Consider the following 17,740-nt stretch of genomic DNA (forward strand, 5'->3'; position numbering starts at 1 on the left):
GATCGATAACCAAGTAGCAATCGGTACTTCCTGGATCACGCCTACCGTTCATATACTGAGCATGACGTCACATGGTATGGAATACCCCATTGGCCAGCTGGGCTGGCTGTCCTGATTATGTTCCCTCCCACCTTGTGTACCTAGCTCAGTCAGTAGGCACGGGAGCTGTCCTTGGACTAGGAGGGCACTTAGCAACAACTGAAAACATCAGTGTGTTATCAACATTCTCCTCGTACTAAATCCAAAACACAGCACTAGGAAGAAATTTAACCCTATCCCAGCCAAAACTAGGACACTTATACAAGGATTAAATAAGTTTTTGGACTCTTAAAGCAGGCCCAGAAATGCCCACAACCACCTCGTGGTGAGTATTTGATCCCCAGGATACCCACATTCACACAGCATCTTCCTGCTTGACCCAAAACTCCTTCCTCCAGGAGCAGTTTTGCTTCTGCAGGGCTGAAGGCCTCTGGGAGCTCGGATAGGTCTGCTCTGCATAAGCACATCGCACTGTGAAGACCCCCTTTACAAAAGATCATTGTACCTACTTATTTTTAAAGGATGGCCAAAAGAGGAAATGAATGTAAATGTACATAGCATCTGAGACATAAGAACTGCATTACCCTGAAGAGTGAAGTCTAGGTTCAAAGCCTTCCTCAGTCTGAGAAAGTTAAACCTTGGTGGCCTGCCTCCCAAGAAAATGCACTTTCACCCCTTCCTGGGCCCAGAACCAGGGGAAGAACCAGAGGGGGCTAGTTTTTGAGGGCTGGTCCTTAAGCCAACTCTTCCTCTTAGACAGATTTGGGTCGTAGTCCCAAGACACATGAATAGTTAATGGACTCACCATCAGCTTGTCCTCCAGGTGTGTTTTAAAAGAAAGCATTTAAACATGGGCTTGGTTCTCTAGGCAAAAAATAAGTAGCTGCAATCAGGATACTCTGGACTCAAGGTCCTGTGTCGGTGGAGGTCCATCCAGACTTAAGCTCCTTACCATCCAGAGACAGTAAAAGATGTCAGACACCATCTGGCCATCAGTGTTTTCTACAGTCTTGCCCAACACAATGCACCATCTTGTCTGCATCCCATCTGGGGCTCCTCACTGTCCCCATGTAGCACTGAGGAAAGCCAGACACCTCTCTCTGGGTGCTTGCATCAGACCTGCGTGACTGGAGCTGGCTGTGAGCCTTGTCCTGGCTAACCACTACACCTCCTCTTCATGTGGGTATTGCTCACAGGTCACAGTACAGACAACTTTTAATCTTTGGGCAAACTCAGCACGTTAAGCTTTCGTGGTATGTCACTATGACACATTTTCCAAAACTTGAACACCTCTTGATCCTGTTTTCTGGAATCTTTCTTACATTCCAGCACCTTTTCCAAAATATTGTGGTAACAGCCTCTCAGACCCTGTGTACAACTGTACTAGCTCCCTCACCCTTCTCAGACACTGCTCGTGTATTCTGGGATTTCACTGGTTGCCACAAATAGTATTGTATTAGGAGTTTTAAGCAACCATTCATCACCTCCTTTTTAGGTTGACTTCACACCGGGGTGCAATAAAACTGCCTTGAGTCTGATAATATCTAGCCCAATTACAACTTCCACAGGAGGTGTGGGGTCATTAACAAGAAGGAAGATTTTAAATTGTTTTAGAAGCCAGCTCATGCTAGTTTTTGAATTAGCTCCTCATGTATCCCAGGAAACTGCTTTGAGAATTGGGATGGCGAGTGGCAGGCAGGGGACCGGTACAGCTAAAGAAAGCGCATGAGCCACTTCAGAAGATATGTTCCAGATTCCTCCCCAGGTCTTTTGCCTTTTATTCTCCAATTCAGGTATTACATTTCCACTGGTTTCCACCAGGATTGTGCATGCACCTTGACATGTTCACAGAAGTTCCACGATACAGAGTTTCACAACTGGGACAGGTCCCTACAATTGGAACACCAGGGTGACAAAACAGATTCTGGAGAATTTCCCACTGAATGGGATGGAGAGAACATAATTACCACATCGTAGCACTACAATGCCTTATAAACATAGAATAGGCTAGATCCATTTACCACAAAAATCACAGAAAGTAACTGATCAAAGAATATCTCTTTTATGTAAAATATACATTTGTAGGATATAATTTTAATACATCTTTTATACTTATTGATGTTGGTTTTGCAACACTTTGAATTAAGAAAAAAAAAACCAAAATAGTCTTGCTGCCAGAATTTTATTTCTCATAATACTTATAGTTTGAGGTAACAATGCAAGAAGACTGTGTGCTGTGAACAAAGTCGGTGATGTTTGTCTGCAGTCACATTTCTGTTATCAAAGTGAAAAGTAAACTTAAGACTTGGCATGTACACTAGAATTCATACAAATATAGGTCATGGCAAACTGAGAAAGCAAGGACTTATGCAAACCTACTCTGTTCATATTTGTGACCTTTGCAAAATATACCATTATTATGACAGAAGTCAAGACAGATGTAGTTTACATCACTATCGTTATTAAGCGTGTGTCTTTGTATGATCCACAGCACAACTTACTGCAGGAACCAGGAAGAATACACACAGGGGTGTGGATCTTTGCATGGAGCCTTAGCAATGATGACTTGAATTCAGCTTTCCTTGATATAGATAAAAACTGATATTCCATGCACACACGTTTTATTTACAGCTGACTCATCAACAGTGACTAGTCACCCCTTCCTCCGGCAGCAGTAATTATGAGCAGTCTTTAATCTTCTTTAACAAGCTCCACTTCACGTGTAAAGTCTCAGTGACCTCCTCAAGGTGCGAGTTGTTTATCAGGGCCCATTCAGCAGCAGCAGTCTCTTTCCAGTACAGTCCTTGGTATGGCTAAATTCCACTGTCCCTTTTTCAGCAGTCAAAAATCCATGATAAATTCTGTACAACACTGTAGTTAATATAACAGCAGCACCAGATATTATATTAATTCCTTTGCTAAAAGCAATTATCTCTCTATTGACAATATTTTACCAAAACTAAATCAATGTACATCTCTAAATATCAGAAATGTATACTTCGATAAATACATTATTGTACAAGAATTCTGACATGCAGGTCATGCTATTGGGCTAGGCTATATACAGAAGAACATGTTACATGGTCAACAATAAGTTATATTTCTTTTCCTAACAAAAAATAAAACATGACAATCAGGGATTATTCAACAATCTCAAGGATCTGTTAAGATTTGGGTTGTTATGGTCTTCCCCATGTAGTTCTAAAACTCTATGGTTTAGGGTAATTTTTCCTCACCAGGCCAAAATATCAAATCTGCCATTGCATTTGTCCTGTTGCATAAACAGAGGTTAATATTGAATGAAAAAGCCACTAGAGGAGATACAGTTTCAAAACTGTAATGAATGCTGGTTGCTAGGAGGAAGATTGATGCAATAGGCAACCGGTCAGTATTGTAAAGCTGCTACTAAATCCCACTCAAAAAATCTTCAGAGTGCTTACATGAGTTAGTCTAGACGATACTAACTTGCATTTGAAAAATATATATATTTGTATCTATACACATAAGTATATTCCGTATGAAAAAAAGAGAAAAGGAGAAAAATGTCCTTAGTTAACCTTAAAAGAGGGGGGCATTTTAACAGTATCTCTGTGCTTTATGGAGACAGATGGAGAATACAGTAGACAGGTTGCAAAACAGACAGACAAACAACATGTAGGACAAAGCACCTCAAAAAACATTGACTGAAGAAATTTTTGACGCTCATGAGCCAGAGGTATAAGGCTGGTCAAAAACCCGACTTGAGAACTACTACCCTCTTACAGTGGTACAAAAAAGCCCCCAATAATCTTCTCAATTTTACTTGGTACTCGGCTTCTGAAAATGTTGAAGAACCCTGGAGTAGAGAAATGACTACAGTACCAAGCAGCACTTGCTAGCTTAAAATTGCAAGTCTGGATGGCGTTTACCTTTCTTGCATGTTTTGTGCCTTCCCCAAGCCATTAAGAAAGAGATCTGGCTTCTGCTTGCGTGTAACCAGTAATGACAACCTCTTTGCAGTTATCTGTGTGCAAACAACCGGAGACATTCAGAACTCTGATACAGCAATCCAGTACCGAAGTAAGTTAATCACAAAATAAAGCCATTTATAAACAAGTAGATCGTTAAAAAATAAAGGAAAAGGTTAAACAAAGAAAAACAATCCCACATGCAGACCAGTTTATCAGTGCTTTCATTTCAGCAAGATGATACAATGCGAGAACACACATCTGGAGCCCTCTGTGGTCTCCGCGATCGGCAACACTGCTTGTCAGGTGATGGCGACAGGATGGTCCATGCAAATGAGCAGACCCAAGTCACATTGTGTGCAACCAAGACACGATTCCAGACATCTTCAGAATGGATTAGAGTCACAAGAAATGGAGGTTCAATGGAGTGACGGATAATTAGTCGGAAGCACATTATTTTAAGTAAATCTCCCTGAAAATATGGTTATTTATTGAATATACTGGCCAATGGCGTCCACTAACTGTCCTTTTATTGCCACAGGAAAGTAGGACAATATAGTAGATAAAAGGAGAAGTGCTACCTTAGGTAATCTTTAAAAGCCAAGATAAAAATCTTCAGCTACCCAAGTGGCATTTCTTACTACTGACAGTTATATCATGCAGGAGTTATACCATATTTGTGGAGCCTATGGTTAACGCTACATTTATTTCCAATATGTGGTAAACAGTATTTGAATTAATACTATGTAGCCGATTGATGCCATCTGGTTTACAAGATGGAAGGGATGGGAGACCGAGAGCGCCTTAGAGGACAAGGTGAGCTGTAGGGTGATGTTACTGGAGACAGTCGCAGAGCATTGCCTGTCAAGCCAGCTATGTTGTTTAAGCTTCGAGATTTTTCATAGCCTTGTATGAGAAAATGCACAGACATCAGTTGAATTCAGCCAAAAAATAGACACAGACAAACAATACAATGTAATGTAATCCAAGGAGCTATCTGGGACTCAGAGGGAATCTGCCTGCAAAGGAACTCAATGCTGAGACACATTACTACCAAAAGATATTAATACATAAAATTATTTACAAATTAATGCAGCTATTCTTTCCCAGAAAACTAAACAGACCCTCACACAAGAGGTCTGACCTGCTCTTCCACATCTCGTCTTGCACTCAGTGCCGCTCTATTGGCTTCAGCAGGGTTGCACAGAGTGCAAGATAAACGATCCCAATAGGGTTACTGGGTGAGCTATCTGGCTAAGCATAATCAAAAACCCATTAAGACAGACTATAAAAACTGTTAGAATTATATAATCTCTACTAAACCCAATTCCTAATAAAGGACATTTTTTCTTTAAAAAAAAAAACAAAATAAAAACCAGATAAAGTGCATACAGTACGTGTAAATCACTTCTGCAGAGGACTGAATGATAATATGGGAGAGAAGCTCCGTCTTCAGAAATATTAATCCTACGACTTTGTGTCTAATATTAAAGTATAATAAGATAGCAGAGTTTGACATATTTGCAAATGCCTCCTGATGGGCAAATTTAAAACACCATATTTGTGCTCCTTCTCCAGCTGACTCAAATGAAATAAATGGTATTAATCCACATAAGTAAGTAGTAAATAATTAGTCATCAAATGAGGCAACCACATAATGCTTCGCAATTTGGAGGGAACATTGCACTTGCAGATGTTTCTGTTCACATACACCGTGAGCTCTAGCTACCTACTTTTTGCTACATATAGATTGTTTTCACCTTGTAGAGGCTATGCTGTAAAACGATGGAAAAGCATTGCTATTCTCTGCATCACTGTCTTCATACTCAAGTATTGCCAATAGCACCTGAATAAGCCCACTTATGAAGAAAAGGATCAGCCCATCGGTTTGGAGAGAGATACCAGCAAGGAAATACAACGAAGATGAAGCCGGACAGGACCTTGCTCCTCAAGTACATGGATACATGCTTCACTGCAAGCATGAGAAATCCCATTGATTTCAACGGCATTACTTATTTCCTTGGAGACAAGTATGCATCTAAGCATTTGTCAGGTTAAGACATTCAGGTATAAGTTGCTTACAGTGAAATACTAAGACTTTTCCCACAGAAACTATAAAATGTCAATGACAATACAGCTAAACATTACACAGGACATCACCAGACATTTTTTTTTTTCCTGCTGAAATAGTTACTGGCTCAAATTCCATCTCTCCAGATAACAGACAGTTAACAGACAGTTGTTAGCATCTTCAGGAAAAATCATATCTTAGGTTCTCCCCTAACGACAATTAACATATTTCTTACCTACTGAGAATTGCATATTGTAAAACTATACTTAAAGCAAATGCATAACATCATGTCTGCTAAAACATTGTGCAATGTTATCTCCAGATTGCAAGGGCAGGCTAGACTGTGATGCTTCACAGACTTCTGATACATTTCAAAAACAGCCTCCAGTTTCTGAGTTTCTATCAGTATTTACACAGATTAAAAGAATCATGTTTGAAAGGGGAATCGAGGGGAAGCACAATTCTAGTGTATATATTTAACCTTCCCTGTAAACATAAACCTCACCAAAAAAACCCAAAAATAATCAGGTAGCTTTTTTTACACAGAAACTAGGAAAGTATTTTTTAAAAATATTTTTCCTGCTACTTTTCTAATGATAAAAGCAAAGAACTGATAGAGGAAGATGGTAAAGATGATAAAGAAAACAGGAACTCCTAAAAAATGAAAACCAGATACACAAGATGAATAGAGATAGAGGCATGAACCAAAATCAGTGCTTTCCAGGTATTTTAGTGGGGTTTGGATCAGCTCTGAATCAGTATCATCTTAGAGATGGAGATAAGATGTTAATGCAAAAAAGCTCAGAATAAATAATCATTGAACACAACCAAGAACCAACCAAGGAACCAACCAAACAGGAAGGATGTACCGAAAGAAAGAAAGGGAAAAAATAAAATGAAAAAGTAGTAGACTTGATGTGTGAATTAAATTCAAGTATTCAAAACCATTTGGATGCTACTTGTAGATGTTTTCTGCTTATGAGCTAACTTCCCTACTCTGTATAAAATAAACTTGAAAGCCAGTGGCTAAAACATTTCAGCCTAGACTAAAGTTATCATCAGAGCCAGTCAAAGAGCACATTTCTCATTGCGAAACTGTCAGTTCTGAACTCAAGCCCCATTTTTCTAGTAAAAACTATGAAACAATTTTCTTTTGAAATTAAAATGTTCACATGGTCCCAGTATAAAATATGTTTTATTGTTATATGAATATGTCTTTAGTAGCTGATGGATAACTTCTTTTATTACTTCTGATCTGCTCTAATTATGGTTACTGCCAAGTGAACAGCACTCAAATGTTTATGCTAACATTCCTAAAAGAAGTCAAGAACCCTATCTTGCAAGATGACATGTCAATCTGCCTTATTCAGGTGTTCCTGACTTCCTCAAAGACTGGACTTTTATCATTAGAGATATTTTTAATAATCCTAGTTGTTGAGAAGACAGTGCGAGATACATCGTCAGTGGAAAGCCTCCTAAATCTGTGCAAAAACATGTTTGCAATGGAGTCCCATTTAATCTAAACATTATATATAGGAATATGTAAAACGCAGGAGCATGGAGACAATCATACTCTTTACAAATACCATATACGTCGGACTCTAGTCGCATATCTGCCTTCACAGGTTTAACCTACTGAGCTCATGCTTTTGAAATGTAAAAAGAGCATTTGTAGAATAACTCAAGAGAATTCCTTTAGGGTCTATGGCTGGCTGGGACAGCTATGTTTCCTGTATAGGAAAAAAAGGAAGAAAAGCTATGTTTCCTGTATAGGAAAAAAAGGCAGAAAAATCTCAGCCAAAAGTGTTTGTCCAGTGCCACATGGCTACTGCAGGTGAACTCTGAGGTGAACAATGGCACATCAGCACTCAGGAACGTGAAACCAGTTGGAATGATACAATTTGCCAAGAAACCAAAGCAATTCTTATCTAAGGAAATGGCAAGACCACCACTGGCATTGCTGATTTTGGGGCTATGCTCTGAGGTCAGGTTTGCAGCCACAGCCGCACCATCAGTCACGTGGGTGACACATATAAGGACAGAAGGTTTTGCAAACTCTGCCTGGGGAACCCAATCCTACTGAACAGTGAGTAATCAGATTTGAAGAGGCTGAGTAACTAGAAAAGCATTTTGAGCACCTTGCAAGATCAAACATTGCTTACTGTAGTTGAATTCTGGTTGGGGTAGACAGTCACGTTTTAGCATCAGTGGTGTATTACAAAGAGGAAACATTTTGTGGCATTATAAACTCAAACTTTTCTTTGAAAGAAATCTAAATAGCATCTCATATGATATGCTTTTGTTGTACTCAGAACAGTTACTTCTGACGTTTCAACCTTTTAAGTGTAATTTATTCAGCTGTAATTTTTACTAAGTTATTAAGTGCAGACCAAAGTTATTAATTAATTAATTTGTGTTTTAGAATGACAAATGGTATTGAGTGATGAGTGGTTGAATGAGCAAGGTCTGAATTGCAGGTTTTTCCATTAAAGATAACAGACAAATGAAGACACAAGTGAAATGAGGGTCCAACATCAAGCACATTTTGGGAAGACTAAAGGAGATGAGTGTTTCTAAAAGGAAAGCAGGAAAAGAATGACTAGGAATAAAGAAAAAAGATACATTGTGAGTACAGTCTTTCCTCTAAGAGCATTGTGCACATCATTTTACTCTAAGATTGCTTTTCACAAGCACATTGCTGAGTAACCTTTTATGATCTAATGAAAGAAGTCCATACCTTTCCTGATCCCTCCATCAGTAGCACACGTGTAATCACCTGTCGTCAGTAGGAAACATGTTCCCCCTCTTCTGTTTTTGTCTCTTGTACTAGAGCGTCTGATGGGAGGGAGCCTTTCACCAGGTGAGAGTGGCTGCTCACTTCCTGCACTGTCTTCACCTGATAACACTGGTTAAAGCACCATGCCCATTTACAGACAATAATGAATGAGGAAATGAGACATCACAAAGAGCATATGCTGAATGCCGGATATTCCCATCACTCAAAAAATAGTTAAAAGGTAAATCATTAGAAGAAAACAAGATTGCAATTCACCATTAATCAGTACAAAATGGCAAAAAGTATATTTTTTATTCAAGAACAAATGATCTTTTGACTTTCCTGTTCTTTTAAGTCTCACAGAAAGTTATACTAAACTAAACATGAAATAACAAATAATCAAATCAAGGCTCAGTTAGTTGTCTATTATGGACTGTAACTTTTCACAGTAAAGTCAGTCTTGGATATTTCAAACATGTATTTACTATTTTGGCTATCCTTTTTGCTAAACAGGAGGTCATGTTAGTCATCTTTGCTTAGAATATGTTGTTTAGCATATTTTAAAGACAACCCCTCCCCCAGGAGGGTCAAATTTTCAACATTTGGCACTAAAACCTGTTTAATAACACACTTAGCTTTCATTTCTATACTTGCACTGCTTGTCATCATAAGTACCCAACATTAAATGCTGTCTTTGGTCTCTGTAGTTTATTTAGTCAAACAGCGAAACTCTTACCTCTCCTGATTTGGCACTCCCAAAGGACTCTCTCTTAAAATTATCTACTATTTCAAATTCAGGCCACACTTCAAGAAAAAAAATCCCTGCTCAGTATACTACATAACAGGTAATGGCATATTACTGACTTCAGCTTTACCTTTGCATTTAAACCTGAGCATGTGTTTTTCTGAACTGGTAATGCAAAGGGCTGTATTCAGCCTCGAAGTTTTGCACAGAATTCCTAGTGACTCTAAAAGCATTCTCTACCAGAAATAAAGTTACAGTGCACGATGTGAGCAGTGGCACTACCGAAGAGAAAGTTAACACTTTAAAATGGCTCTTTTTTGCATATCTGCTTCCTCTCTAACTTCAAGGATTATAACACCCTGTAAATAAAGCTGCAGACACAGAAAAGTGTCTCTTTGCTCTGATCACACTGAGCCTCCTCCATTCCGGAATACCTTCAGTAGCACCTGAGGGCACGAAAAAGCTGTTATCATTAACACTTTAAAGATGTTGTCTGAAAGTGGTATCAGTCAAAGCACTGTAAAACTAACTATATTCCGTCCTCAGTGTGAGTCCTTTCAAGGATTTCCATCCTCTTAAATATATTTAGGATGTTCAAAAAGCTGTGTTAACTTTGTCTGTGAACACTCACTTGGAGACTGAAACCAAGCTTCTTTGAACATAAATGCTATTCAGTAACAGAGCAACAGACCAAAGACAGATATTGTTCAGAGACCGATTTTCCAGACTCTTCTTTTTAAAAAATAAATTTCAATTACTGAATGACACCAGTCATGAGTGGTTTTGCTCTTATTATTCTTTAGTAGCTTTCCAACAGGAGTCTAATGACTGGTATGTGAGCTTTGTCATCAGATTCTGCTTGGCTTAAGAATAAATACATTCAAGAAACAAACAAAAAAATCCTTGCTGCTAAAAAATTTGTTTTAATTATACTGAGAGATAAAGTCTACTCTTTAATTTGAAGATATATGGAATATGGGGCGGTGGCTTCAAGGGGCAGAGGCTGTCATTTTATATGCATTTTCACAGTGATTAGCACAAAATACTCCTCACCCATCATTTGGAACTCTAACAAATAAGGTAATATAAATCATAAAAATCAACACTAATAATGATGATGTTGCTAGGGGCTGTCATTTTCATTTTTCTTGACAAACTTTACATCAGCTATGCTATTATCATTCAATTAATAGTAAATATCATGCAATGTCTCATCTAACACAGATGAAGGAGGTGCTTCTAGCCAGGGAAGCAGAATGCCAAATGGAAAGAAAGCTAGAAAGAGAATTTCTTCTTATTTCCTTTGAGTGCTGGGCTTTTGATGTAAAGCACCTGCTCCTTTTAAATGACTGCTTCTTTGTAGGATCTTGCTTAACAGGCCACGATGTGGCACAGGCAAAGCTGACACAAGAGACAGACACTGAGGCAAAACACCATGGAGTCCAACAGGGTGGGACACGGTGGCTGCTCAAATAGTCACAGTCATGCAGAAAAACAAGAAACAACCATACGACGCAACAAACAACAGGCAAAAGAAAAGGTTGATATCATCAGCAGGAAAGCATTCTCAACAGAGCAAGCAAAACTGTATAGACCAGCTACATAGAGGTTTGAGAACATCGCTATACCTATTTTGGCCTCTATGGGACTGACACACGCAAACACTGGAGGGGAGAAGGGTGGGAGCTACGTCTTCTCCTGGCAGAAAGACTGGCTGCTTTCTGACCCCTACCAAACATATTGGTCTATAAAGTGTTTTCAGAGGACATGCATTTCCAGTGGGGTCCTACCTGATGATCTGTTGTGCTCCATCAGCTGGTTGTCCTTGCCCAGGCAGATGTCACCCTGTGTGCTATTGCAGGCCATGTTCAAGTCTGTCTTGCAGAAGGTGGGAGAGCTGGCTTGAGGAGCAGGAGGGATGTGCTTCTTCCGCTTCCTCGGCAGTTTCTGCTTTGCCATGGCCAGGGAGTAGTACATCCCAAAATTGTTAACTATCACAGGTACAGGCATGGCTATGGTGAGCACCCCCGCCAGCGCACACAGGGCCCCCACCAGCATGCCTGACCAAGTCCGTGGATACATATCCCCATATCCCAGGGTGGTCATGGTGACTACAGCCCACCAGAAGCCGATAGGGATATTTTTGAACTGTGTGTGCTCACTTGCTGACGGGTCATTAGGCTGGGCTCCCACCCGCTCTGCGTAGTAGATCATGGTGGCAAATATCAAAACACCAAGTGCCAGGAATATTATCAGCAGCAAAAATTCGTTGGTGCTGGCTCGCAGAGTGTGGCCTAGCACCCTGAGGCCCACAAAGTGCCGGGTGAGCTTGAAGATTCGCAGGATCCTCACAAACCTTACCACCCTGAGGAAACCAAGCACGTCCTTAGCAGCTTTGGAGGAGAGCCCGCTCAGGCCCACTTCTAGGTAAAAGGGCAGGATGGCCACAAAGTCAATGATATTCAAGAGGTTTTTGATGAATTCAAGTTTGTTGGGGGAAAAAACCACACGTACTAAAAATTCAAAAGTAAACCATACCACACAGACTCCTTCCACGTACGTCAGGGCAGGATCTGTCTCAATTTCATACTGCAGCACAGTTTCTGTTCCGTTGACGACCTGCTCAGTTTTGTTTATAATAGTATTAAAAGCCTCATGCGTTTCCAGGCAAAAAGTTGTGATTGAAACTAGGATGAAGAATAGGGAGGCAAAGGCGATGAACTGAAACGAAAAGAGGGAAAAGAGACATCAAACCACACAGCTCTTCACATTAATACTAACAACGTCCGTGATCATTATAAATCTTTTACTGACTCATCCCCAAATGATTCACAAATTCGTATGCATAAAACTGCATCTAGGCCAGAGAAGAACAGCAGACAGCTCTCACACGTAGGCCAGGAGTCTGGGAGCAGGAAAAGTCTTGGTGATGGACACTATGGCAGGCTACAACTCATTCAGAAAGTGGCAACAAATTCTTTATTCTGTGCTAAACCATCTGAATTCCACTGAGTTGTCAAGGTAGCTTACAAACAGTCCCCATACACACCAACCACAGCAAGATTTGAGGCTGTCCACCTCTCACATAGCGGAAAAGGGGTCTGACCCTAATGGTCTTGTGATTATGGTTCAGGAATTCACACCTGGCCTGAAAGGCGCCTCGGAGAGTCCTAGGAACAGATCCAAACACGGGGTTTCCTTTGGATTTTCAATGATTCATAAACACAGGATATTTACTGATAGAAAATGCCTTCCGTGTTACAGGTAGAGTTGGTTGCACAGCCTGTTATGTTTGCAGCCATCCATCACTCATACTCTTAGGCAGGACTAAGAGTAAACCTAGCAGAACCTCTCTCACTGCGGTGGCAGAGCTTTGCCAGTGTGTCAGGATCCACAATCCTGCTATCAAAGTTACAAATCCAGGACAATCTGAACAAATAGAGTTTGTTCAGAAACTCTAGTTCTAGTAGAGGCACATGAACAGATAAAATACAGTTAAATAACCTGGAGACAGCCCTCACAGAGGATTGTTGAGGACTTAAAAAACATATACTGCCTGATCTTCAACTCAGTCATCACAGTCAAGCATTGAAGAAAAAAGAACGTCCAGGACAGGATCTCATAAAAATTAACACTGAGCCAAACAGCTGGAGGGGGGAGATAAACTTTCTTACACCCAGTAAAAACGCACCAAATGAATAGATGTTTTGAGGGTAGTTGTTCCTTTGCTACAATGGTTAACTTCTTTTAAGTGACAATACATTACCACCATGTTAGCACTCCAACAGCAATGGTGTGGTACATGAATAGATGATGTGTTTAGATCCCTCCCTGAGCCAGGATTTATAACATGTTATTGATGTGTTTGTTATTTTGGATTTTCATCTTAATAGACGTTTTATAGCCAGTATTATGCCCAAAGAGACAAAAAGATGCCTAAACAGGTTTTTGAAAATATCTAGTGCCTATGTGCTTCCTCACATATCTAGCAGCTCGAAATTTTACCATTGCGTAATATCAAGAAACTTATTTCTTTCAAAATGGCAGCAAATGACCAACTCTTTTGGCTTTGGATTTTTATAATTTTAAAGTGTTACTTGCTAGTAAAACAAAAATATATGATAGGGATCTCAGAGCTTGAGGCAGGCTCTTCATCCTTTTTAATATTATTTATTTTAGTAAATAAAATTAATGTATTTTATGTTTCCCTTAATACTACTTACAAATCACTCAGGGTATCACTCTTTTAATCCATTAATTCCCAACGTCAAACCGAGTACCTTAAAGAAGCCCAGCAAGTAGAAAAAAATACCATATTCTCTACTACCACCCTACTGGAAAAAGCAGTTTACAGTCCGGGTTCCAGTGGTACAGGCAAGAGAAAATGTGGCAGCAGGATACTGGTATGTTACCACACCAAAATCTTGAATCTCATTGAAAAAAATCCAGTTACAAGGGAGACAGAACAGCAGCCATAAGCAAGAATGCCTCTGTTATGTCACTTTAATCCAGGCTGCAACATCGCAGCAAAACTGATTTTCTGTACTTCAGGTATCAATCACTGAATTTAGTATTAGCGCTCAGATTTAGTACTGTGTGTCACAGGAGTTCATTTGGGCTGGTACAATACTGAGTGGTTGCATTTTTCTAACACAGAATGTTAGTTAGACAACAAAATGTTGTCTCTACAACTGGTAGAGAGAATTGATTTTATTCTGAGAAACAAGTTTAAATTTGCAATGCAGGCCTGGCAAATTTATTGTATTCAGAATCACAAGATACATCTATCTATCAAAAAACCCCATATATCTACCTGTATCAGAGATTTGCAGCTTGTTTATGGCTTTCTTTCCTCAATCAATGAAACAAAGTTATTACACCAAGCCCTTCAATTACAAACGCTCTAAATCTGTTACCTTTCAGAAAGGACTGACTCAGGGACTGAACTGAATACTTATCATCCAGTCTGAACTTCTAGTCACAAGCTAAGCAAACAATCTTACACTGTCCGGCTGATTTTTACCGAACAGGCTTTTCTGCCTTTGCCTTAACTACTGTCGTGGTTTAACCCCAGCCGGCAACTCAGCCCCACCCAGCCGCTCGCTCACTGCCCCCGGGTGGGATGGGGGAGAGAATCAGAAGGGTAAAAGTGAGAAAACTCGTGGGTTGAGATAAAGACAGCTTAATAAGGAAAGCAAAAGCCCCGCATGCAAGCAAAGCAAAACAAGGAATTCATTCACTGCTTCCCATCGCAGGCAGGTGTTCAGCCATCCCCAGGGAAGCAGGGCTCCATCACGCGTAACGGTTACTTGGAAAGACAAATGGCATCGTTCCGAACGTCCTCCCCCCTTCCTTCTTCTTCCCCCAGCTTTATATGCTGAGCATGACGTCATATGGTATGGAATATCCCTTTGGTCAGTTGGGGTCAGCAGTCCCGGCGCTGACCCCTCAAACTTCTTGTGCACCCCCAGCCCACTCGCTGGTGGGGTGGTGTGAGAAGCAGAAAAGGCCTTGACTCTGTGTAAGCACTGGTCAGCAGTAACGAAAACATCTCTGTGTTATCAACACTCTTTTTAACACAAATCCAAAACATAGCCCCATACTAGCTACTACCAAGAAAATTAACTCTATCCCAGCCAAAACCAGCACAACTACAAAATTGCTGCATATTCATAGCTCATTTATTCCTGGCACCTGACACCAACATACACAAAAAAGCCTCAGCCTTGTGTGAGACAACTAGAGTCAGCAAATACAAGCAGATTTATATAACTTAAGTGAATTAATCTCAGCAGATCTTTGCAAAACTTCTCCATAACATGGATAGAGAATTTAACAGGCTCTAAGCCACCGGTAGGCTAAGAATGACCCTTGGGAGGCTCCTAGAGCATCCTCCAGCATCTTTCTACACAGTGAAGGAGAGAAGAAGCAAACAAATCTGTGGAGGTTAAGGATCACCAAAGCTAAGTCAGCACTGTAGTTTACAATCTGGGTGGGAACTTTTAATAGATAAAATATTGGGCAACCTCTTTAGCAGCAACATTGGTGATTTCAGACAACTCTGAATATTTTTTGTCTGACAACAACAGAAAATTACATTCAACCTAGCCAAACTGAAATTTACCAACTCAGATATAATAAGGATTAACTGTGCATTCAACAGTGAATCTGACAACTGAATCTAATAGCAAGTAAATAATTAGCACCTGTTTCTGGGCTGTATTTCAGAAAGAGAGTCCATTCTGGTTCAGATCCTTTCTAAAAAAATGCCAAATACCAAGGGATTAACTACAGGTAGAAGTGCCTGACAAGCTATTTATTACTGTTTTGCTCAACATTGACACTGTGAAAGGCCACAGTGCAGTTGGCACTCAGCACTTAGCAAAACAGATCGAAATTTTTAACTGTGCACCTACATTAATTCAACGGCACTTTATTATCCCTAAAGGAAAAAGACATTCAGTCATTTCCAAAATCCACTGAGTATCCTACTCTGTTATCCTGAAGGCAACCATCTTTCAGAAGTTAGAACAAACAAAGGCAAGAAAACACTATTAATCTGGTGACAGATTTCTTGATAATCCCGCAACTTCCATTCACAGCAGATGTAGACATTTCACCATGCACACAATAGCATATATATTACTGATTTTGAGCAAAGACACTCATTCCTTTTATCTCTTGTTGCATTTTGTTTTAAACTGTAAAATCCTTGGATCGGGGCATTCTGGACAGAGCTTGCACAGCACTAGCATGATGAAACCTCATACACAAGAAGACCTACAATATTATTGCAATAGTCAGAGGGTTCAGAGAACATGCAAGAAGAAAATGCAATGGCCAACGCAAGAAGGAACATTTCATCAATCAAAGAAAAATGCTTAGGGATTTACTTTACATTAACAAAGATAATTCCTTAGTATTATATTACATGATACTAGGCAATGTGTTGAAAAGACTCTAGCATGTTTTTCACAAACAGTTGTAATGACAGAAATGAAATTAAGTTATGTGCTATCCTCACTTTATGCTTTCCTTCTGCTTCAACCTTATTCCATCTTCTCTTATTTTGAAGGTAATGAGCCTCTAAAAACACATCCATTTTTGTTCATGTGGGCAAGCACCACGTTTCAGACGAAGTCAGTACAGATCCAAACTCCCAGATTCTCTGGTGCATGGGACCAACCAAGTTCTGTTCCAGTCCTATTAATGTCTACAATAATTGGGGTACCACACAAAACTTTTTGGTTGTTTTTTTCTTTTATGAAGCACACAAATCTAAAAGGAGTTAGCCTAATCATCATTTCAGAAAGGTCACAGCAAGAGACAATTTTTTGCTTGAATCATTAGCAACCTTTCACTGTGAGAAGTTCTGATAACTTAGGTTTTGACTAGTTGCAAGACAAATTCAGCCTTGGTATACAGCAAAACTGCTCCATTGACCCCCTTTTTTAAACCAAAGATTGTGGCCCAAGCACATGGCTTGAAACTCTTTGGAAAAAAAGTTGAAGAAAAATTTTCAACTAAAATCCAAATAATCAGGATCCTTTTCTCATTTCTTAGAAGTTTTAAAAAATAGTTGTTTCTTGTTTGTTTCAATGGATGAGATAAAATTATCTTCCTTCATTTAGGTTTTCTTTTTTCCCCCTGAAGGACATTTTTCTAAGTGAGAGAATGGTTGTACAGACACTCCAGGGCCACCAAACCAGCCTTTTTCAAAACTGAAATTAATACAAATTGAATTAATAAAAAGTTCACTCCATTTTTACCAGAAGAGAGCACTTAAAAGTTACAAAAATGTTCAGTATGTAATACACAGCATGCAGAACGTCCCTCATTAAGTAGTTAAAGCTCTCAGGAGGCTACTGATTCCCTCCGCTCACATTTTGAAGGCAGCGTGCACCCAATTTTGTTCATGTGTGTCAGCATCATATTTCAGACAACATTGGTACAGATTCCAGCTCCCAGCTTCTCTAGTTGATGGGATCACCAGCCAAGCTCTGTTGCCAAGTCCTAATGTTCAGGGTAAGTGGATTAATCATCTACAACTTGATTTTTAAGGACGCACATAAATCTAAAGTGAGTGTCAGATGCCTGCAGATAACTTGTTGGAAGTAGAAAACTTTATGATTCCTGTTTTGAATTCAGTGTCCCATGGGGAA

General features: G+C 39.7%; 1 protein-coding gene across 1 annotated transcript in view; it reads right to left on the bottom strand.

The window, feature by feature from the left end:
• Positions 1–1,789: 1,789 nt before the first annotated feature.
• The window catches only part of KCNC2 (potassium voltage-gated channel subfamily C member 2), a 101,619-nt gene continuing 85,668 nt past the window's right edge, over positions 1,790–17,740 (bottom strand). Inside the window, exons 3-5 of the mRNA XM_075150072.1 lie at positions 11,369–12,299; positions 8,795–8,962; positions 1,790–2,910 (exon numbers count right to left, since the gene is read on the bottom strand). Coding sequence (XP_075006173.1) covers positions 2,801–2,910; positions 8,795–8,962; positions 11,369–12,299 — 1,209 coding nt within the window. The 3' untranslated portion in view covers positions 1,790–2,800. The remainder of the gene's footprint in view (positions 2,911–8,794; positions 8,963–11,368; positions 12,300–17,740) is intronic.

This window comes from Calonectris borealis, chromosome 1 (genome assembly GCF_964195595.1).
Source record: "Calonectris borealis chromosome 1, bCalBor7.hap1.2, whole genome shotgun sequence".
In the NCBI taxonomy this organism is placed as follows: domain Eukaryota; kingdom Metazoa; phylum Chordata; class Aves; order Procellariiformes; family Procellariidae; genus Calonectris; species Calonectris borealis.